At 45.7% G+C, this 16,520-nt stretch overlaps 1 protein-coding gene across 1 annotated transcript in view; it reads right to left on the bottom strand.

The window, feature by feature from the left end:
- LOC119187447 (uncharacterized) overlaps positions 1-16,520 on the bottom strand; it is a 176,597-nt gene that overhangs the window by 35,809 nt on the left and 124,268 nt on the right. The window contains exon 4 of the mRNA XM_037435559.2: positions 12,337-12,541. Within this exon, the coding sequence (XP_037291456.1) occupies positions 12,337-12,541 (205 nt within the window). The remainder of the gene's footprint in view (positions 1-12,336; positions 12,542-16,520) is intronic.

Here is a 16,520-nt window from a genome sequence, read left to right on the forward strand (position 1 = left end):
ATCGATGGTCCGGTGTAATAGATGATTGAAGAGAAGGACGCACGTACGAAATGTGGATTTATTAACGTTTCGGCTGGTGGACCAGCCTTCGTCAGAATGATTGCAGTATGTTACAGGCACTTAATATATAGGTAGGCGGATGTATACACAGGAACAGTGCACCACTGCCAGATGCTATGCGCAATGAAAGCAAGGTACATGCGCATGGTGGACACAACACCGCACTGTGACTCACAATCACAAAAACAAAGATATCGCGTAAAAAATAATAATAATCGCGTCACTGGCCAGTGAGATACCACGAGCACAGAACATATAAGAAATATAGGCAATGCGCCGAGCGTACATAGCACAAGATTGACTCTACAAAATAATAATAATAACGATACATAATGCACTTTTACGAAGGATTAAACATCCATTCACACACACACGAACGAGATAGGTCTGTCGCCGCATGAGGCCGAGCACGCACTGTATTCTACGCAATTATGCTAGCCAGTTTGCCCGCGTTTTCGTTTAAGCCCCTAGAAGCCGTTCCGAACTTATGAATTAGAAATGATTCGCGTATCTCACGCTTATAATGCGACGTGAATCCCGCCTCCAATACAGTTGCCCTAAATGATTCAAAACTATGACCGGTAGTGGCGACGTGCCTTGAAATCGGCAGATGAGGCATGGAGTGCACATGGGCCTTGTGATTGTTGAAACGGTAGCGAAATGAATTTTCAGTATGACCGATATACTGCAAGTGACAAAAGGAGCACTCAAGCAGGTAAACCGCATTATCTGTGTCACAGGTGAAATCGCCACGAATTTTTAAAGTGAAATTGTTTGCGGAGCTTTTAGCCACAGCGGTGGTTGTCATCTGTTTGCATAACTTGCATCGAGGTTTGCGGCATGGATGGCAACCAACGTGTGAAATGTAATTGTTAGTCCGTACTTTGGAGGACGTGAGGATGTCCTGCAAGTTCCTACAGCGACGAAACACGGCGCGGGGTGGCTCTGAAAAAACTTCTTTTAGGTGATCGCTTTGCGTCAATATGTTGTGATGTTTCCTAAGAATGGCTGCTACATTGGGTGCGGAAGCGCTATGCGTGAGTACTAGGTTAGCATTATTGAGGCTATGGGAATGTTTCTCTGCATTGATCAGTGTTTTTCGGTCAAGCATATCAGCACGTGCCACTGCGTCATCAATCATCGGTGCCGGGTATTTCTGCTTTAGAAGAGAAGCACGCAGTTTATCACAACTAGCGATGAAGTCTGCTTGCTCGGAGCAAAGGCGTTTAAAACGAACAGCTTGGCTATATGGTATGCTGGATTTACAATGTTTAGCGTGACTGCTGTTGAAATGTAGGTATTGTTGTCGGTCAGTAGGCTTTTGATAAAGCTTGGTGGTTAGGTTGCCGTTTATTAGGCTAATAGATACGTCTAAGAAGTTTATGGTTTCAGTCGAGTAGACGTGCGTAAAAGAGATGGATGGGTGAACGTTATTGAAATCTGATATGAATGAGAGAAGGTGCGATTCACCATGAGGCCAAATAAAGAAAATATCGTCAATGAATCTTTTATAGCATAGCGGTTTTAATAGGCGACTGCGTAAAAACTCCTCTTCAAGCTTCCCCATAAAAATGTTGGCATAATTTGGCCCAATCTTAGTCCCCATCGAAGTGCCGCTGACCTGTACATAATGGACTTCATTGAATATAAAATTGTTCATGTGGAGAATCATTTCAAGTAGCACCGCAATGGTAGTGCTGTTTACTGGCTTATCATCGGAACATTTCTCATACGCTTCTACAACCGCGAAGATGCCATCCGAGTGAGGGATGTTTGTGTAGAGTGACGATACGTCCAGCGTTACCAGAAAGGAACCATTAGGCACGGTAATGTCGTTAACTACCGACAAAAAGTGGTTCGTGTCCCTCAAGAAAGACTGATACGTGGCGGGAAGGTGACGAATCAACGAGTCTACATAACAAGACAAGTCTTCTGTCACCGTTCCGTTTGCAGAGACTATGGGGCGGCCTGGGTTGTTCGGCTTATGAATTTTTGGCAGCATGTAAAATCGGCCAGCAGACGGACTTAGCGGGACTAGTGTTGTGGCTGCCTTATCACATATTTTTTTATCTCGCCAGAGTGCATATATCTTTTGTTTTAGAGTTTCTTTGAAGTCCATTGTGGGGTCTGCATCAAGTCGTTTGTAAAATGAAGTGTCATTGAGCTGCCGAAGAGCCTCCTTAATATAGTCTGCTGTGTTCATAACCACGATGGCACCACCCTTGTCGGCTGGCTTAATAGTGATGTCGTTGCGCTTCCTTAATAATTCGATCGCTTTCAGTTCTCCGTCGCGCAGATTTCGACGGAACGAAGTTTTCTGCCTATATGCTTGAATTACATCGCGCTGAACAGCATCAATATATAGATCAAGGTATTTATCGCGTTGTAATGGTGGTGTCCAACGTTTAGCTGACGGCAGCACCCCGGAAGCATGGCTACTGTTATTTCTACCGTGAAAGAACTCCCTCAATCTCAGGTTGCGTGCGAAATTATCTAAGTCACTGAGTAGCTGGAATTCATCGCAATGACCCGTTGCGGGGCAAAACTTCAAACCACGCGATAATACAGACATTTCATCTTTGGACAGACTACAGTTCGATATGTTGACTACGTTTGAAACATCATCCGAACGGGGTGTATTTTCGAAACGGGACGGCGCCGTACTTAAATTTTTAAGGAGTTGCGCGGGTGTGCAATGAGACATCACGCCGTCCCTGAGTAACTTCTTACATTTGACAGCACATATTTCATTGCGTTTCTTTTCCTCGAATATGCACAGCGAGTTAACCTCCAGAGTACTAAGCGGGGTTTGATTACACATATTCTTCTCTTCGTTCATCAGAGATTTCAAAGCCGAGCGGTAATGATTAACAGTAATACGCAGAAGTTCTAGCGAAGACTTCTGTAGGGTGTCTTGCCACCTTTTTGCGTTATTATTTGACAATTGAGAAGTGGCAGGGCGTAGGAAAAGGTTCAGACCTTTTGGTGCAATAGAAGCAGCGAGGTAAGTTTCTAAAGTGGCAGTGTGTAGCTCGTAACGAACTCGTTTTTCCACTGCCCTTCTCATCTTTTGAAATCCCTTGGAACAAAGGTGCGAGGTAAAGTTCTCATTGGCATGCGTCGAAGCTAGTCAATTCTTCGAATTACTTTTTACAGCATCGGAAAATTTTTTTCGAAGTGGATACCTTGGGTGAGCAGTAGGACCAACTGCTTTCGTAGTGGGTCCTGCTTGAGTAGTGGCGATGTCTTCTGTAGCAGTTGATGCCGCGGCGCCAGTAAAGCGTCCCTCACTTTGTTGCAAAGAATGGCCCCGGCGGGACAGGATGACGGAAGAACTTGCAGTGGAACCACTCACGCGAGGGGCTGTATCCGCTGTGTGTCGTGATGTGTCGAAGGTCGGGTAGTGTTCCTTACCCCTCTGCGAAGGACAATGGCCAGCGGGTGGCTGGCATTCGGGGGTGGGATTGTTTCGGATCACTCTCGAAGTGCACCCACCATCATCAGTACGATCACCACGATTCTTGTTTTTGCCCGTTGGTTTCTTTAGCAGGGACACGGCTGTGGACGGCTCAGGACCTACCCCTCTAGTAGACGGCGTATGGTGCTGTATAGCTGGGGCACAATCTTGCCAAGATGCAGTGGTTGCTTGACTCGGAGACTCGAAGCACAGTTGTCGGATATGACATGCCACGAGAGCAACGCCTTCAAAGCTGAGATGTACGCCATCCGCTGCTAGGACTCGTGCGGGGGGAAAACATTCGAGTGCATGGTCCAGAAGGTGCGCCGTACTGGAACGTCTGCAATAACGGCGTAAGAGACTGTTGAAAAGGCTGGCTTCACGGTTGAACCGGTGAATAAACCTTTGATTCTTGTATCCACGGCGGCGGTTGGCAGCCCTCGGCAAAATAAGTGTGGCGTAAATATTCCGTATACCTTGATACTCCTTTTGGATGCAGGTAAGCATGTGAATGTAGTTTTCGAAGACGGCACGTGCATTGTTCTTCGTTAAGTCATTGGTGCCAATGTGCACAATCAACGTAGACGTCGTTGAAGGGACAAAATCGATCAGCAAAGGCATGTCAGCTATAACAGCGCCATTATGTGAAACAAAAGCTGGCGTACCTGCCAATAGAGGGTCAAAGTGCTGGAACAAATATTTGGTTTGTGAGTCACCCACGACGACAGTGGAAGGTGGTGCCTTTGGGAATTTCCATGAAATATATTTCGACGTGGTCCTCCGGGAATCCATAGTTGTATAATATTTTAGGAATGAAGATCGATGGTCCGGTGTAATAGATGATTGAAGAGAAGGACGCACGTACGAAATGTGGATTTATTAACGTTTCGGCTGGTGGACCAGCCTTCGTCAGAATGATTGCAGTATGTTACAGGCACTTAATATATAGGTAGGCGGATGTATACACAGGAACAGTGCACCACTGCCAGATGCTATGCGCAATGAAAGCAAGGTACATGCGCATGGTGGACACAACACCGCACTGTGACTCACAATCACAAAAACAAAGATATCGCGTAAAAAATAATAATAATCGCGTCACTGGCCAGTGAGATACCACGAGCACAGAACATATAAGAAATATAGGCAATGCGCCGAGCGTACATAGCACAAGATTGACTCTACAAAATAATAATAATAACGATACATAATGCACTTTTACGAAGGATTAAACATCCATTCACACACACACGAACGAGATAGGTCTGTCGCCGCATGAGGCCGAGCACGCACTGTATTCTACGCAATTATGCTAGCCAGTTTGCCCGCGTTTTCGTTTAAGCCCCTAGAAGCCGTTCCGAACTTATGAATTAGAAATGATTCGCGTATCTCACGCTTATAATGCGACGTGAATCCCGCCTCCAATACAGTTGCCCTAAATGATTCAAAACTATGACCGGTAGTGGCGACGTGCCTTGAAATCGGCAGATGAGGCATGGAGTGCACATGGGCCTTGTGATTGTTGAAACGGTAGCGAAATGAATTTTCAGTATGACCGATATACTGCAAGTGACAAAAGGAGCACTCAAGCAGGTAAACCGCATTATCTGTGTCACAGGTGAAATCGCCACGAATTTTTAAAGTGAAATTGTTTGCGGAGCTTTTAGCCACAGCGGTGGTTGTCATCTGTTTGCATAACTTGCATCGAGGTTTGCGGCATGGATGGCAACCAACGTGTGAAATGTAATTGTTAGTCCGTACTTTGGAGGACGTGAGGATGTCCTGCAAGTTCCTACAGCGACGAAACACGGCGCGGGGTGGCTCTGAAAAAACTTCTTTTAGGTGATCGCTTTGCGTCAATATGTTGTGATGTTTCCTAAGAATGGCTGCTACATTGGGTGCGGAAGCGCTATGCGTGAGTACTAGGTTAGCATTATTGAGGCTATGGGAATGTTTCTCTGCATTGATCAGTGTTTTTCGGTCAAGCATATCAGCACGTGCCACTGCGTCATCAATCATCGGTGCCGGGTATTTCTGCTTTAGAAGAGAAGCACGCAGTTTATCACAACTAGCGATGAAGTCTGCTTGCTCGGAGCAAAGGCGTTTAAAACGAACAGCTTGGCTATATGGTATGCTGGATTTACAATGTTTAGCGTGACTGCTGTTGAAATGTAGGTATTGTTGTCGGTCAGTAGGCTTTTGATAAAGCTTGGTGGTTAGGTTGCCGTTTATTAGGCTAATAGATACGTCTAAGAAGTTTATGGTTTCAGTCGAGTAGACGTGCGTAAAAGAGATGGATGGGTGAACGTTATTGAAATCTGATATGAATGAGAGAAGGTGCGATTCACCATGAGGCCAAATAAAGAAAATATCGTCAATGAATCTTTTATAGCATAGCGGTTTTAATAGGCGACTGCGTAAAAACTCCTCTTCAAGCTTCCCCATAAAAATGTTGGCATAATTTGGCCCAATCTTAGTCCCCATCGAAGTGCCGCTGACCTGTACATAATGGACTTCATTGAATATAAAATTGTTCATGTGGAGAATCATTTCAAGTAGCACCGCAATGGTAGTGCTGTTTACTGGCTTATCATCGGAACATTTCTCATACGCTTCTACAACCGCGAAGATGCCATCCGAGTGAGGGATGTTTGTGTAGAGTGACGATACGTCCAGCGTTACCAGAAAGGAACCATTAGGCACGGTAATGTCGTTAACTACCGACAAAAAGTGGTTCGTGTCCCTCAAGAAAGACTGATACGTGGCGGGAAGGTGACGAATCAACGAGTCTACATAACAAGACAAGTCTTCTGTCACCGTTCCGTTTGCAGAGACTATGGGGCGGCCTGGGTTGTTCGGCTTATGAATTTTTGGCAGCATGTAAAATCGGCCAGCAGACGGACTTAGCGGGACTAGTGTTGTGGCTGCCTTATCACATATTTTTTTATCTCGCCAGAGTGCATATATCTTTTGTTTTAGAGTTTCTTTGAAGTCCATTGTGGGGTCTGCATCAAGTCGTTTGTAAAATGAAGTGTCATTGAGCTGCCGAAGAGCCTCCTTAATATAGTCTGCTGTGTTCATAACCACGATGGCACCACCCTTGTCGGCTGGCTTAATAGTGATGTCGTTGCGCTTCCTTAATAATTCGATCGCTTTCAGTTCTCCGTCGCGCAGATTTCGACGGAACGAAGTCGGTCAGTAGCCAAAAGCCTACTGACCGACAACAATACCTACATTTCAACAGCAGTCACGCTAAACATTGTAAATCCAGCATACCATATAGCCAAGCTGTTCGTTTTAAACGCCTTTGCTCCGAGCAAGCAGACTTCATCGCTAGTTGTGATAAACTGCGTGCTTCTCTTCTAAAGCAGAAATACCCGGCACCGATGATTGATGACGCAGTGGCACGTGCTGATATGCTTGACCGAAAAACACTGATCAATGCAGAGAAACATTCCCATAGCCTCAATAATGCTAACCTAGTACTCACGCATAGCGCTTCCGCACCCAATGTAGCAGCCATTCTTAGGAAACATCACAACATATTGACGCAAAGCGATCACCTAAAAGAAGTTTTTTCAGAGCCACCCCGCGCCGTGTTTCGTCGCTGTAGGAACTTGCAGGACATCCTCACGTCCTCCAAAGTACGGACTAACAATTACATTTCACACGTTGGTTGCCATCCATGCCGCAAACCTCGATGCAAGTTATGCAAACAGATGACAACCACCGCTGTGGCTAAAAGCTCCGCAAACAATTTCACTTTAAAAATTCGTGGCGATTTCACCTGTGACACAGATAATGCGGTTTACCTGCTTGAGTGCTCCTTTTGTCACTTGCAGTATATCGGTCATACTGAAAATTCATTTCGCTACCGTTTCAACAATCACAAGGCCCATGTGCACTCCATGCCTCATCTGCCGATTTCAAGGCACGTCGCCACTACCGGTCATAGTTTTGAATCATTTAGGGCAACTGTATTGGAGGCGGGATTCACGTCGCATTATAAGCGTGAGATACGCGAATCATTTCTAATTCATAAGTTCGGAACGGCTTCTAGGGGCTTAAACGAAAACGCGGGCAAACTGGCTAGCATAATTGCGTAGAATACAGTGCGTGCTCGGCCTCATGCGGCGACAGACCTATCTCGTTCGTGTGTGTGTGAATGGATGTTTAATCCTTCGTAAAAGTGCATTATGTATCGTTATTATTATTATTTTGTAGAGTCAATCTTGTGCTATGTACGCTCGGCGCATTGCCTATATTTCTTATATGTTCTGTGCTCGTGGTATCTCACTGGCCAGTGACGCGATTATTATTATTTTTTACGCGATATCTTTGTTTTTGTGATTGTGAGTCACAGTGCGGTGTTGTGTCCACCATGCGCATGTACCTTGCTTTCATTGCGCATAGCATCTGGCAGTGGTGCACTGTTCCTGTGTATACATCCGCCTACCTATATATTAAGTGCCTGTAACATACTGCAATCATTCTGACGAAGGCTGGTCCACCAGCCGAAACGTTAATAAATCCACATTTCGTACGTGCGTCCTTCTCTTCAATCATATATATATATATATATATATATATATATATATATATAGAGAGAGAGAGAGAGAGAGAGAGAGAGAGAAACGCCCCCAAAACACATGAAGGTCACTTCAGGGTGCCTAAAAGCGGATCGTCAGATCATGTGGCTCATTTTCGATTTTCGGTGGCAGAGCTTTTTCTTTCTAAGCATTAGTATGCTTTTTGCCAACGTCACATCTATAAGAAAAATGCGTCAGTGAAGCATTGATGAACCCTAGCATAAAACGCTTTTGGGTTAAAAGGACCCTGAAACGGTTTTGACGATTTGTTACAAACACATTGGGCCAGTAGACCAAGTTTAATGGTCATTTGCAGACTTGTTTAAGCTATTTGAGTAAACTGTGTCATTCATTACAATGCTTTAAAGCTGAGAATCTCTACAGGTCACTGCGGCTCAGCCAAACGCATTTTCTTCCACCCATTGACAGTACGACATCCTCTGGCATCACATTGTCACCCAGGCTCCTGACCTGATTGTCAGTGGAATGCGCGGAACAATGATCGGCTAATAGGATGGCGGCACCTGTTGGAGATGTAAACAACTACGCAATCTTCGTCTCTGTTGCCAGAAGGTGTGCGTGCGGCCAGGCACACTTATGTTCTCTAAGACGGCGCGCCACCTGTCGGCGTGCCACTCGGAGGCCGTGACTGGGCGAGGCTCAAACCGTCGAGTGTGCTCATGAGAGCCGGTCACCAGGGATGCCAGCTTGTCTGATAAGTTTGAAAGGCAACGCAGCGATGAGAGGTAGGGTATAGCTATAATTGTACGTAGTAGCCTTTGTATGTAGCTATAATTGTACGTAACCTATTAAATAACTTTTAATACAGGACACGTGCCCGCATGCAGTCAACATCCTATAGCCGTTTGTCGTACTTATGCCCTATTTCGGTAAGACGGAATATGTATTGCAGATGAAAGGCAGCAAGGCTTGCTTGCTCTGTTCTTCACAACGTAACAGTTCACTTGAGGAAGAGAGAGAGAGAGAGAGAGAGAAAGAATCAGTATATTTAGTAACAAGGTAGCTAAGGAGAGACGCCCTTAATTCAGTCAGCCTTGAGCTGGAGAAGAGTATACCAGGCCCTCGCGGCACGACTCGACTGATCGTCAAGTTGGCAGCTGAACCAAGGCTCCCTCGCAAAACACATGGGTGTGGTGAGTGTTGAGTGACTTCAGTTGCGATTTTAGACAACCTCCTACTATGTGGTAGAGAGATTCGTGGCTTCTCTACGGAAGTGGTACACATGAGAGCAAGTGAGTGTTTTAACATCATCATCATCATCATCAGCCTGACTACGTCCACTGCAGGACAAAGGCCACTCCCATGTTCCGCCAGTTAACCCGGTCCTGTGCTTTCTGCTGCCAATTTATACCCTCAAACTTCTTAATCTTATCTGCCCACCTAACCTTCTGTCTCCCCCTAACCCGCTTGCCTTCTCTGGGAATCCAGTTAGTTACCCTTAACGACCAGCGGTTATCCTGTCTACGCGCTACATGCCCGACCCATGTCCATTTCTTCTTCTTAATTTCAGCTATGATATCCTTAACCCCCGTTTGTTCCCTAATCCACTCTGCTCTTTTCTTGTCTCTTAGATAACACCTACCATTTTTCTTTCCATTGCTCGCTGCGTCGTCTTCAATTTAAGCTGAACCCTCTTTGTAAGTCTACAGGTTTCTGCTCCGTAGCTAAGTACCGGCTAGATACAGCTGTTATATACCTTCCTCTTGAGGGATAGTGGCAATCTACCTGTCATAATTTGAGAGTGCTTGCCAAATGTGCTCCACCTCATTCTTATTCTTCTAGTTACTTTATACTCGTGGTTCGTCTCCATGGTTATTACCTGCCCTAAGTATAGACATAGTCCTTTACAACTTGAAGTGCACTATTACCTATCTCGAAGCGCTGCTCTTTTCCGAGGTTGTTGCACAATACTTTCGTTTTCTGCAGATTCATTTTAAGACCCACCTTTCTGCTCTCCTTGTCTAACTCCGTAATCATGAGTTGCAATTCGTCCCCTGAGTTACTCAGCAATGCAATGTCATCGGCGACGCGCAGGTTATTAAGGTACTCTTTATTAACACTTATCCCTAACTGTTCCCATTCTAGGCTTCTGAAAACCTCCTGTAAGCACGTGGTAAATAGGATTGGGGAGATTGTGTCCCCCTGCCTTACACCCTTCTTGATTGGTATTCTGTTGCTTTCTTTATGAAGCACTATGGTAGCAGTTGATCCCCTGTAGATTTCTTCCAGGATGTTTATATATACTTCATCGACGCCCTGATTCCGCAGTGTCTGCAAGATGGCTGATATTTCTACTGAATCAAACGCCTTCTCGTAATCTATGAAGGATATGTATAGTGGTTGGTTATATTCTGAACATTTCTCTATTACCTGATTGAGAGTATAAATGCGGTCGATTGTTGAGTAGCCTGTTCGAAATCCTGCTTGTTCCTTTGGTTGATTGAATTCTAATGTTTTCTTTACTCTGTTAGCAATTACCTTTGTAAATAGCTTGTATACTACAGAGAGCAAGCTAATCAGCCTGTTATTCTTCAAGTCCTTGTCATCTCCTTTCTTATGTATTAAGATGATGTTAGCGTTCTTCCAAGACTCTGGTTTTAGAATCAAGTGCGACTAAATGACTCGCTAACGCAAAATGGCACTGAATGGGCGACGCATAGTCAAACAGTCGGCGCGTGATTTCAGGCGTTGACCTGACCACTCCCGAGCGGGATTTCATGTGCTACAAAAGCGAATGCTAAATTAACTTTTCTGCTACACCAGCTGTTTTGAACAGAGTAACGGCTATGAAGACTGAAGGGCAAGCTTCAAACGGAATCAGCGTCTTGGCATGACAAAACGTTGCAAGTATTAAGCGAACTCAATCGGTGCAGGCAGTTCCAATCGATGTACACTGCCGGTGGACGAGCAATAGCACTGCTGAGTATATTGCGGCCGATAATAACTCTAAACCAGTAGACATTTTGTTTGATTTATACTATCAACGCAGGGTTTGTTTTTCCGGATGGGCGTGACGTGCTGTAGGTGTCCGTGCGAAGATTACTGCAGATGTTCCGGCCACCTGTGACTGACCAAAAAGTCAGCAATCAAGTGTGCGGAAGCGTACATCATGTCCCCCAAAACCCTGCTACATTTTCGCGGCATGTGAGAGAGTATATGCATAATCGAGAAAAAAAAGCGATGGAACATTATTATTGATAGAAAGGTTAACGAAAGAAAACATTGTCTATTATTTCACCTGGGGAGAGGAAAACCAAGGTGTTTTCTGTTGGTTTTTGGTTCAAGTGGAAAGTCTGCAACCCGAAACAGCGCCTAGGTCACGCAATGCCAGCGCTCCTCGGGCAGAGATGGTGGGAGTGACAACTGCCTGAGCGGTTCGTCAGCGGTGCGAATCCCCAGCAGCAAACTGGGACCGAGAATGCAAAACATCTTTTTTGTATGCGTGTGTGTGTGGCACGAGCAGCTGATGATACTCTTGTTTCTCGTCCAAGCACATTCGCTCGAGCAGTTTCAGTTTTTTAATATGTTCAGAAAACGATACCCCCAAACGGCCGATCCCATCCGCAGCGCCCACCATTATTGCTCAAGGTTCAGCATTCATACTTGTGCGATTGTCAATTAAAAAGCATTTATTGCGCATATCTGAGGCATCATAACAGCACGTCAATACTTTGTATGCGTATATTTTACTAGACAAGGCATACATAAGCAATTCTAAGGATCGTAGCGTTTATCACGCTGCGCTGACAATGCAACGATTGTACTTAAAGGCAAGTGTTTCCAACGCTTTGCTAAAACGACACGGTGGTTGCACTTAACCGTCGCCTTGCGTTCCACACCGTATCACCTCCAAGATGGGCGCGCACCCCGCGCGCTTCGTTTTCCAAAATAACTGCCAGATAGCGCTCATGTCTCACGGGGGACGTGACTCGATGCGCTCGTTCGCCTCCGCAGCACGCTCGAGGCAATCTAATGCAGCGCCTCCAGAATATTATTCACCAATTTTCCCGCGCAGAACATCAAATAAACGCTTTGTTCACTCTCTCCAGACGCATGACTATCGTCGACGACATTTGCAGTGTAACATGCAGGTACGGGGCCAATTTTTTTCTCGAGTTGTACCCAAGTATAACCTGGTTGCAGTGAAACTATCCGAAAAGAAGGTCTTAGACGTTCAAGACTCTTAAATGGCTTAGCAGGTTTACTCACCATCCAGCCTCTGCTTGCGTTCGCGGGCCTCCTCGTCTGCAGTGGCCCTGGCGGCGGCGTCTTGCGTCCTCGACTCGGACGCCTTCTCGAGCGTGGCGCAGGCGCGCAACACGTACGCGTTCACCTGCTCCTGCTTCTCCTGGCGGGGAAGATCCAGCAGTACCCAGTACTGCGTGTCCAGGCAGGTTACATCCTTCACCATCGCCTGGGAAACATGTGAGCCGATATTGGCTATCCCGTGGGAATACTATCGAGAGGCACTCATTTCGATCAATATGCAGTTCACCTGCTGAACAAAAGGAGTTATGGAGCCCCGCCGCGGTTGTCTAGTGGCTAAGATACTCGGCTGCTGATCCGCAGGTCGCAGGATCGGATCCCGGCTGCGGCGGCTGCATTTTTGACGGAGGCGGAAATGGTGTAGGCCCGTGTGCTCAGATGTCAGTGCACGTTAACGAACCCCATGCAGGTGGTCGAAATTTCCGCCGCCCTCCACTACGGCGTCTCTCATAATCATATGGTGGTTTTAGAACGTTAAATTCCTCATATCAATAAATTATAATTGATATTTTGACAATTATAATGATACCAGAATAACACCGCTATAAAATGTGAAGGAAGTAAATAGATAATATATATGAGCAAAACAGAGCATTTTTCACGTTTAGAGTCACTTCTTCTCAAGACCGCATTATACAGATGCACCTCAGTTCCAAAAATGATTGCGAATGAATCGAACCTGTGTCACGCACGTGGTATGTATAGCGCGTCCATTGGCCTGTTTTTTCGCTTTTGACCACCTGCAATTTTAGCGCGATGGCACACAAATATTTAACGCTGCTTCAAACTCCCTGATTAGTTTCCTCTTGCGAACAGCTGTTTATAGATGTTGAAATGCAGAACGGCACTTTTGTATGCTGTGATGAGAACATATGTATATACTCACAAGCTATTTTTTTATTATGTTACCTTATTCAAGCAAGTGTACGGTTTTTTATGTGACCTCTCGAATAAAGGAATATGCGAATTTCCGGACAGTGTATGAGTGCTACTCTTGAAGAATTAGTCTCCGTTTACTTTGCCCGCCCGAGAATAAAGTGCAATATCCACAGACCATAAGCAGCACGTGTAGTTGGGCAAATTAGTTCGGGTGAATTTCTTTTGCATTGAAATTGCCGGCAATGCTCTCTGCGATGCATATCGTTGCCAGGAGCCCCTAAGTGGCATTTTGCGTGACTGTACAGTCGATATTCCTTAGAGACAGTTAGTGGCGTCCTTTCCAGCGCTCTTTGACAGTAGACAAATGTCTGTTCAATATGTTCTCGCATGTTGTCAACAGAAGAGATGGCGGCTGAAGGCAACCAAGGAACTACAGAGGTTTTTGGGAAAAACAAACTTGGGCAAGTGGCTCTGACAGTGATATCGCGTACTCAGCTACTGATCACCAACGTGATGGACACCAACGTCATGGACATGTGACTGACTGCTTGTTTGTGGGTGTGCTGTGCTATGTACCATCTTTCTCTCTTGCCTCTCTCTTCAATCTTTCCCATCCCACGTGTAGGATAGCGAACCGGTTTTCCAGGACTGGTTAACTGGTTAACCACCCTGCCTTTCTTTCTCTACCATTTCTTTTTTTTCGTTCACATGAAATAAAACGAATAATAGAAAAGCTAGCCAATGATAATTCGACCCTGCAGCTGCCCTCCTTTTCATGCTTTGGGCCAGCTTTTTTTTACATTTATTTACAAAGCTCTGCTGAAAATGAGAAAAAAAAACTTAATTTTGCGCACAGTATATCCGCAGTACCACATATCTAGGTCGTTGCTGACAGGAACATGAGCGTCCAAGTTCATAGAAAGCGAAGAAAAAAAAAGGTCTACAGAAACGGCGAACAAGAGGAATAAAGCTTAATGGAAGTGTCCATCGTCTAACGTATGTACAGAAAAGCCGGGGCGCGGCATCCGAGCTGGCAGAGATTGCCTTTCTCCGGGGCAGCTTCCACGGCTGGACGCGTCTGGGCGAGTGTCTGCCACTGAACAATGAGCGGCCGTGAGTCTCGTGTTTCTCGTGTTTGCATGCCGAGCGGTGACACACACACAACACGAGTAACGGGAGCTGGTGCACGGGCCCACAGTGCGTCCCCTTTTGCGCTGCTTCTCCGAGCGAGCGGACCGATGGAAAGGACGACGCGAGACACACGATGCCCCCTTGCACCAGCGCACCAAGAAGCTGTCGCCAGCGAAGAAAACGAGGAAGCGAGTGGCGGGATGGGGACCTCCCCTCCCTAGAGTGGACCAGGAGGAGCGCGCGAAGTAAGCCGGACAGGGCATCGATTGGCTGTGGCCCAGGCTGCCCGTCGAGATGGCGCCGGCGCTAAGTAGGCGCAGCTCAAGTGGGGTCCCCTGGCCAGACCGGCCTCGGGTACGCGACAGCGTCCCACAGTAAAACACGACCCACCGCATCCTCCGAAGTGAGTCGCATACAATCATCTAAAGGAGTGAGCATTGCAACGTAGAACAACCACCCGGGCCACGCAGGTGGCTCTGCCCATTCCGCGTAACTCACCTATTCTGTAAAGCTAGCTTTTTTCTCAATCATAGTGTAGTGCAGTGCAAACAACAGACACCAAATGAGCGAGAGAACGAGGGAATGCGCTGTGTCCTCGTTCTCTCGCTCGTTTGGTGTCTGTTTTTTTTTTCGCTGCACTACACTATGGTTGTGTAGTCAATAAAGCAGTTCACTAGAAGCAAAGATGTGCATTCTGACAGACTGAAGGCTTTTCTTGCCTCCATTCTGAATTTTGTAACGGCACCCAACAATGCCTCTTCCCCCCCCCCCCCCCCACAGTCTTGTCCGATTATTTTAATATAAAGGAGGAAGGGTTGCTAGGAATTCTATGGTTGATGCCCGTTAAAGAACCTCAGGTTATTTCATTTCTTCACTTATTTTAACCCCAATCGCACAAATCTTTACAAAGAGGATTGGGGTGCATAAAATAAATAACAAAAGCGAACGAGGTAATTATGATTAGAATACGTACGATGGCACTAGAACAATTAGTAACGATTAGAATACGTTCGAAGGTGCGATGTAAGGCTGATACAACTGAATTCAGATGCAGCTGCGACGAGAAATACAGATAAAACAAAATAAGGAAAATAAAACATTCAATATACACTTGACGCGTCATTAATTTAAAATTATTGAGTGTGGTTCAACAAAACAAGCCATGATCTGAGGTGGAAACGATCTCATAGTGAAGGTGCATGGTGGCAGGTTTTAGCCGTGTGGGGGGCAAAGCAAAAGTAAAAGTGTTAATTAGTTGGGCATCTGGTGATGGGTGCCTTTTGGTGATGGTGTAAATGAGCTAAACGAAAGGAGGTGAAAGTAATTCCAGAGTATCCCCCTACGTCGTATCTCACAACCACACAGTAGTTATGGCACCTAACATCTGAACATTTTTCTTCTTCTTCTTCTTCTTCTTCTTCTTCTCATTATTATTATTATTATTATTATTATTATTATTATTATTATTATTATTATTATTATTATTATTATTATTATTATCGTCGTAGTTGTTGTTGTCGACGAAGGGCATGGATGGTCGTCACCGAAGCGTTGCCTAGCGCTTGTATATTGTAGCTAAGGAAACTCTGTAGTATATTGCACAGTTGTAAAACTGACCGCGATGATGCACCTTATAGCCGAAACACGCGAAATATGAGCAATCCGTGAGAGTTAGTTCTAAGTAAAGGTATAATAAAGGCTCTATATGTAAGCCTCGATGTTTTCGAGTACTCTGCGCCTTCTTTTGACCAGATTTGAGCCCTCAATCTGACGGGTGTCATCGATCTACTGCCGGATGCAACCGAAGAGCTTATTTTCGATGAAAGCTGCAAGCTTCGCCGATGCCATTGTGTCGCAACTTCCGAAGCCTGCAGCCCGAATTTGCAGGTGGGCCGAACCTGATGCTCACATGCGCTTGCCTGTATTGGAAAGAAAGAGACGCGCTTCTATTTGTTTGCCTCACTCGCACTGCTCGCACCACTGGCGCCTTTTCAAAACGTTTAACCAGTGTTGCCGGCTTGCGCCGCCAATAAACCTCTCCTTAGCATATGTAACCGTCGTACATCCAGCAGCGAGACTGCCAGAGAGCAGTGAACGTGAGTTTAAGAAAGTGTAAA

The sequence above is a fragment of the Rhipicephalus microplus genome, chromosome X (genome assembly GCF_043290135.1).
Source record: "Rhipicephalus microplus isolate Deutch F79 chromosome X, USDA_Rmic, whole genome shotgun sequence".
Taxonomy (NCBI): Eukaryota; Metazoa; Arthropoda; class Arachnida; order Ixodida; family Ixodidae; genus Rhipicephalus; species Rhipicephalus microplus.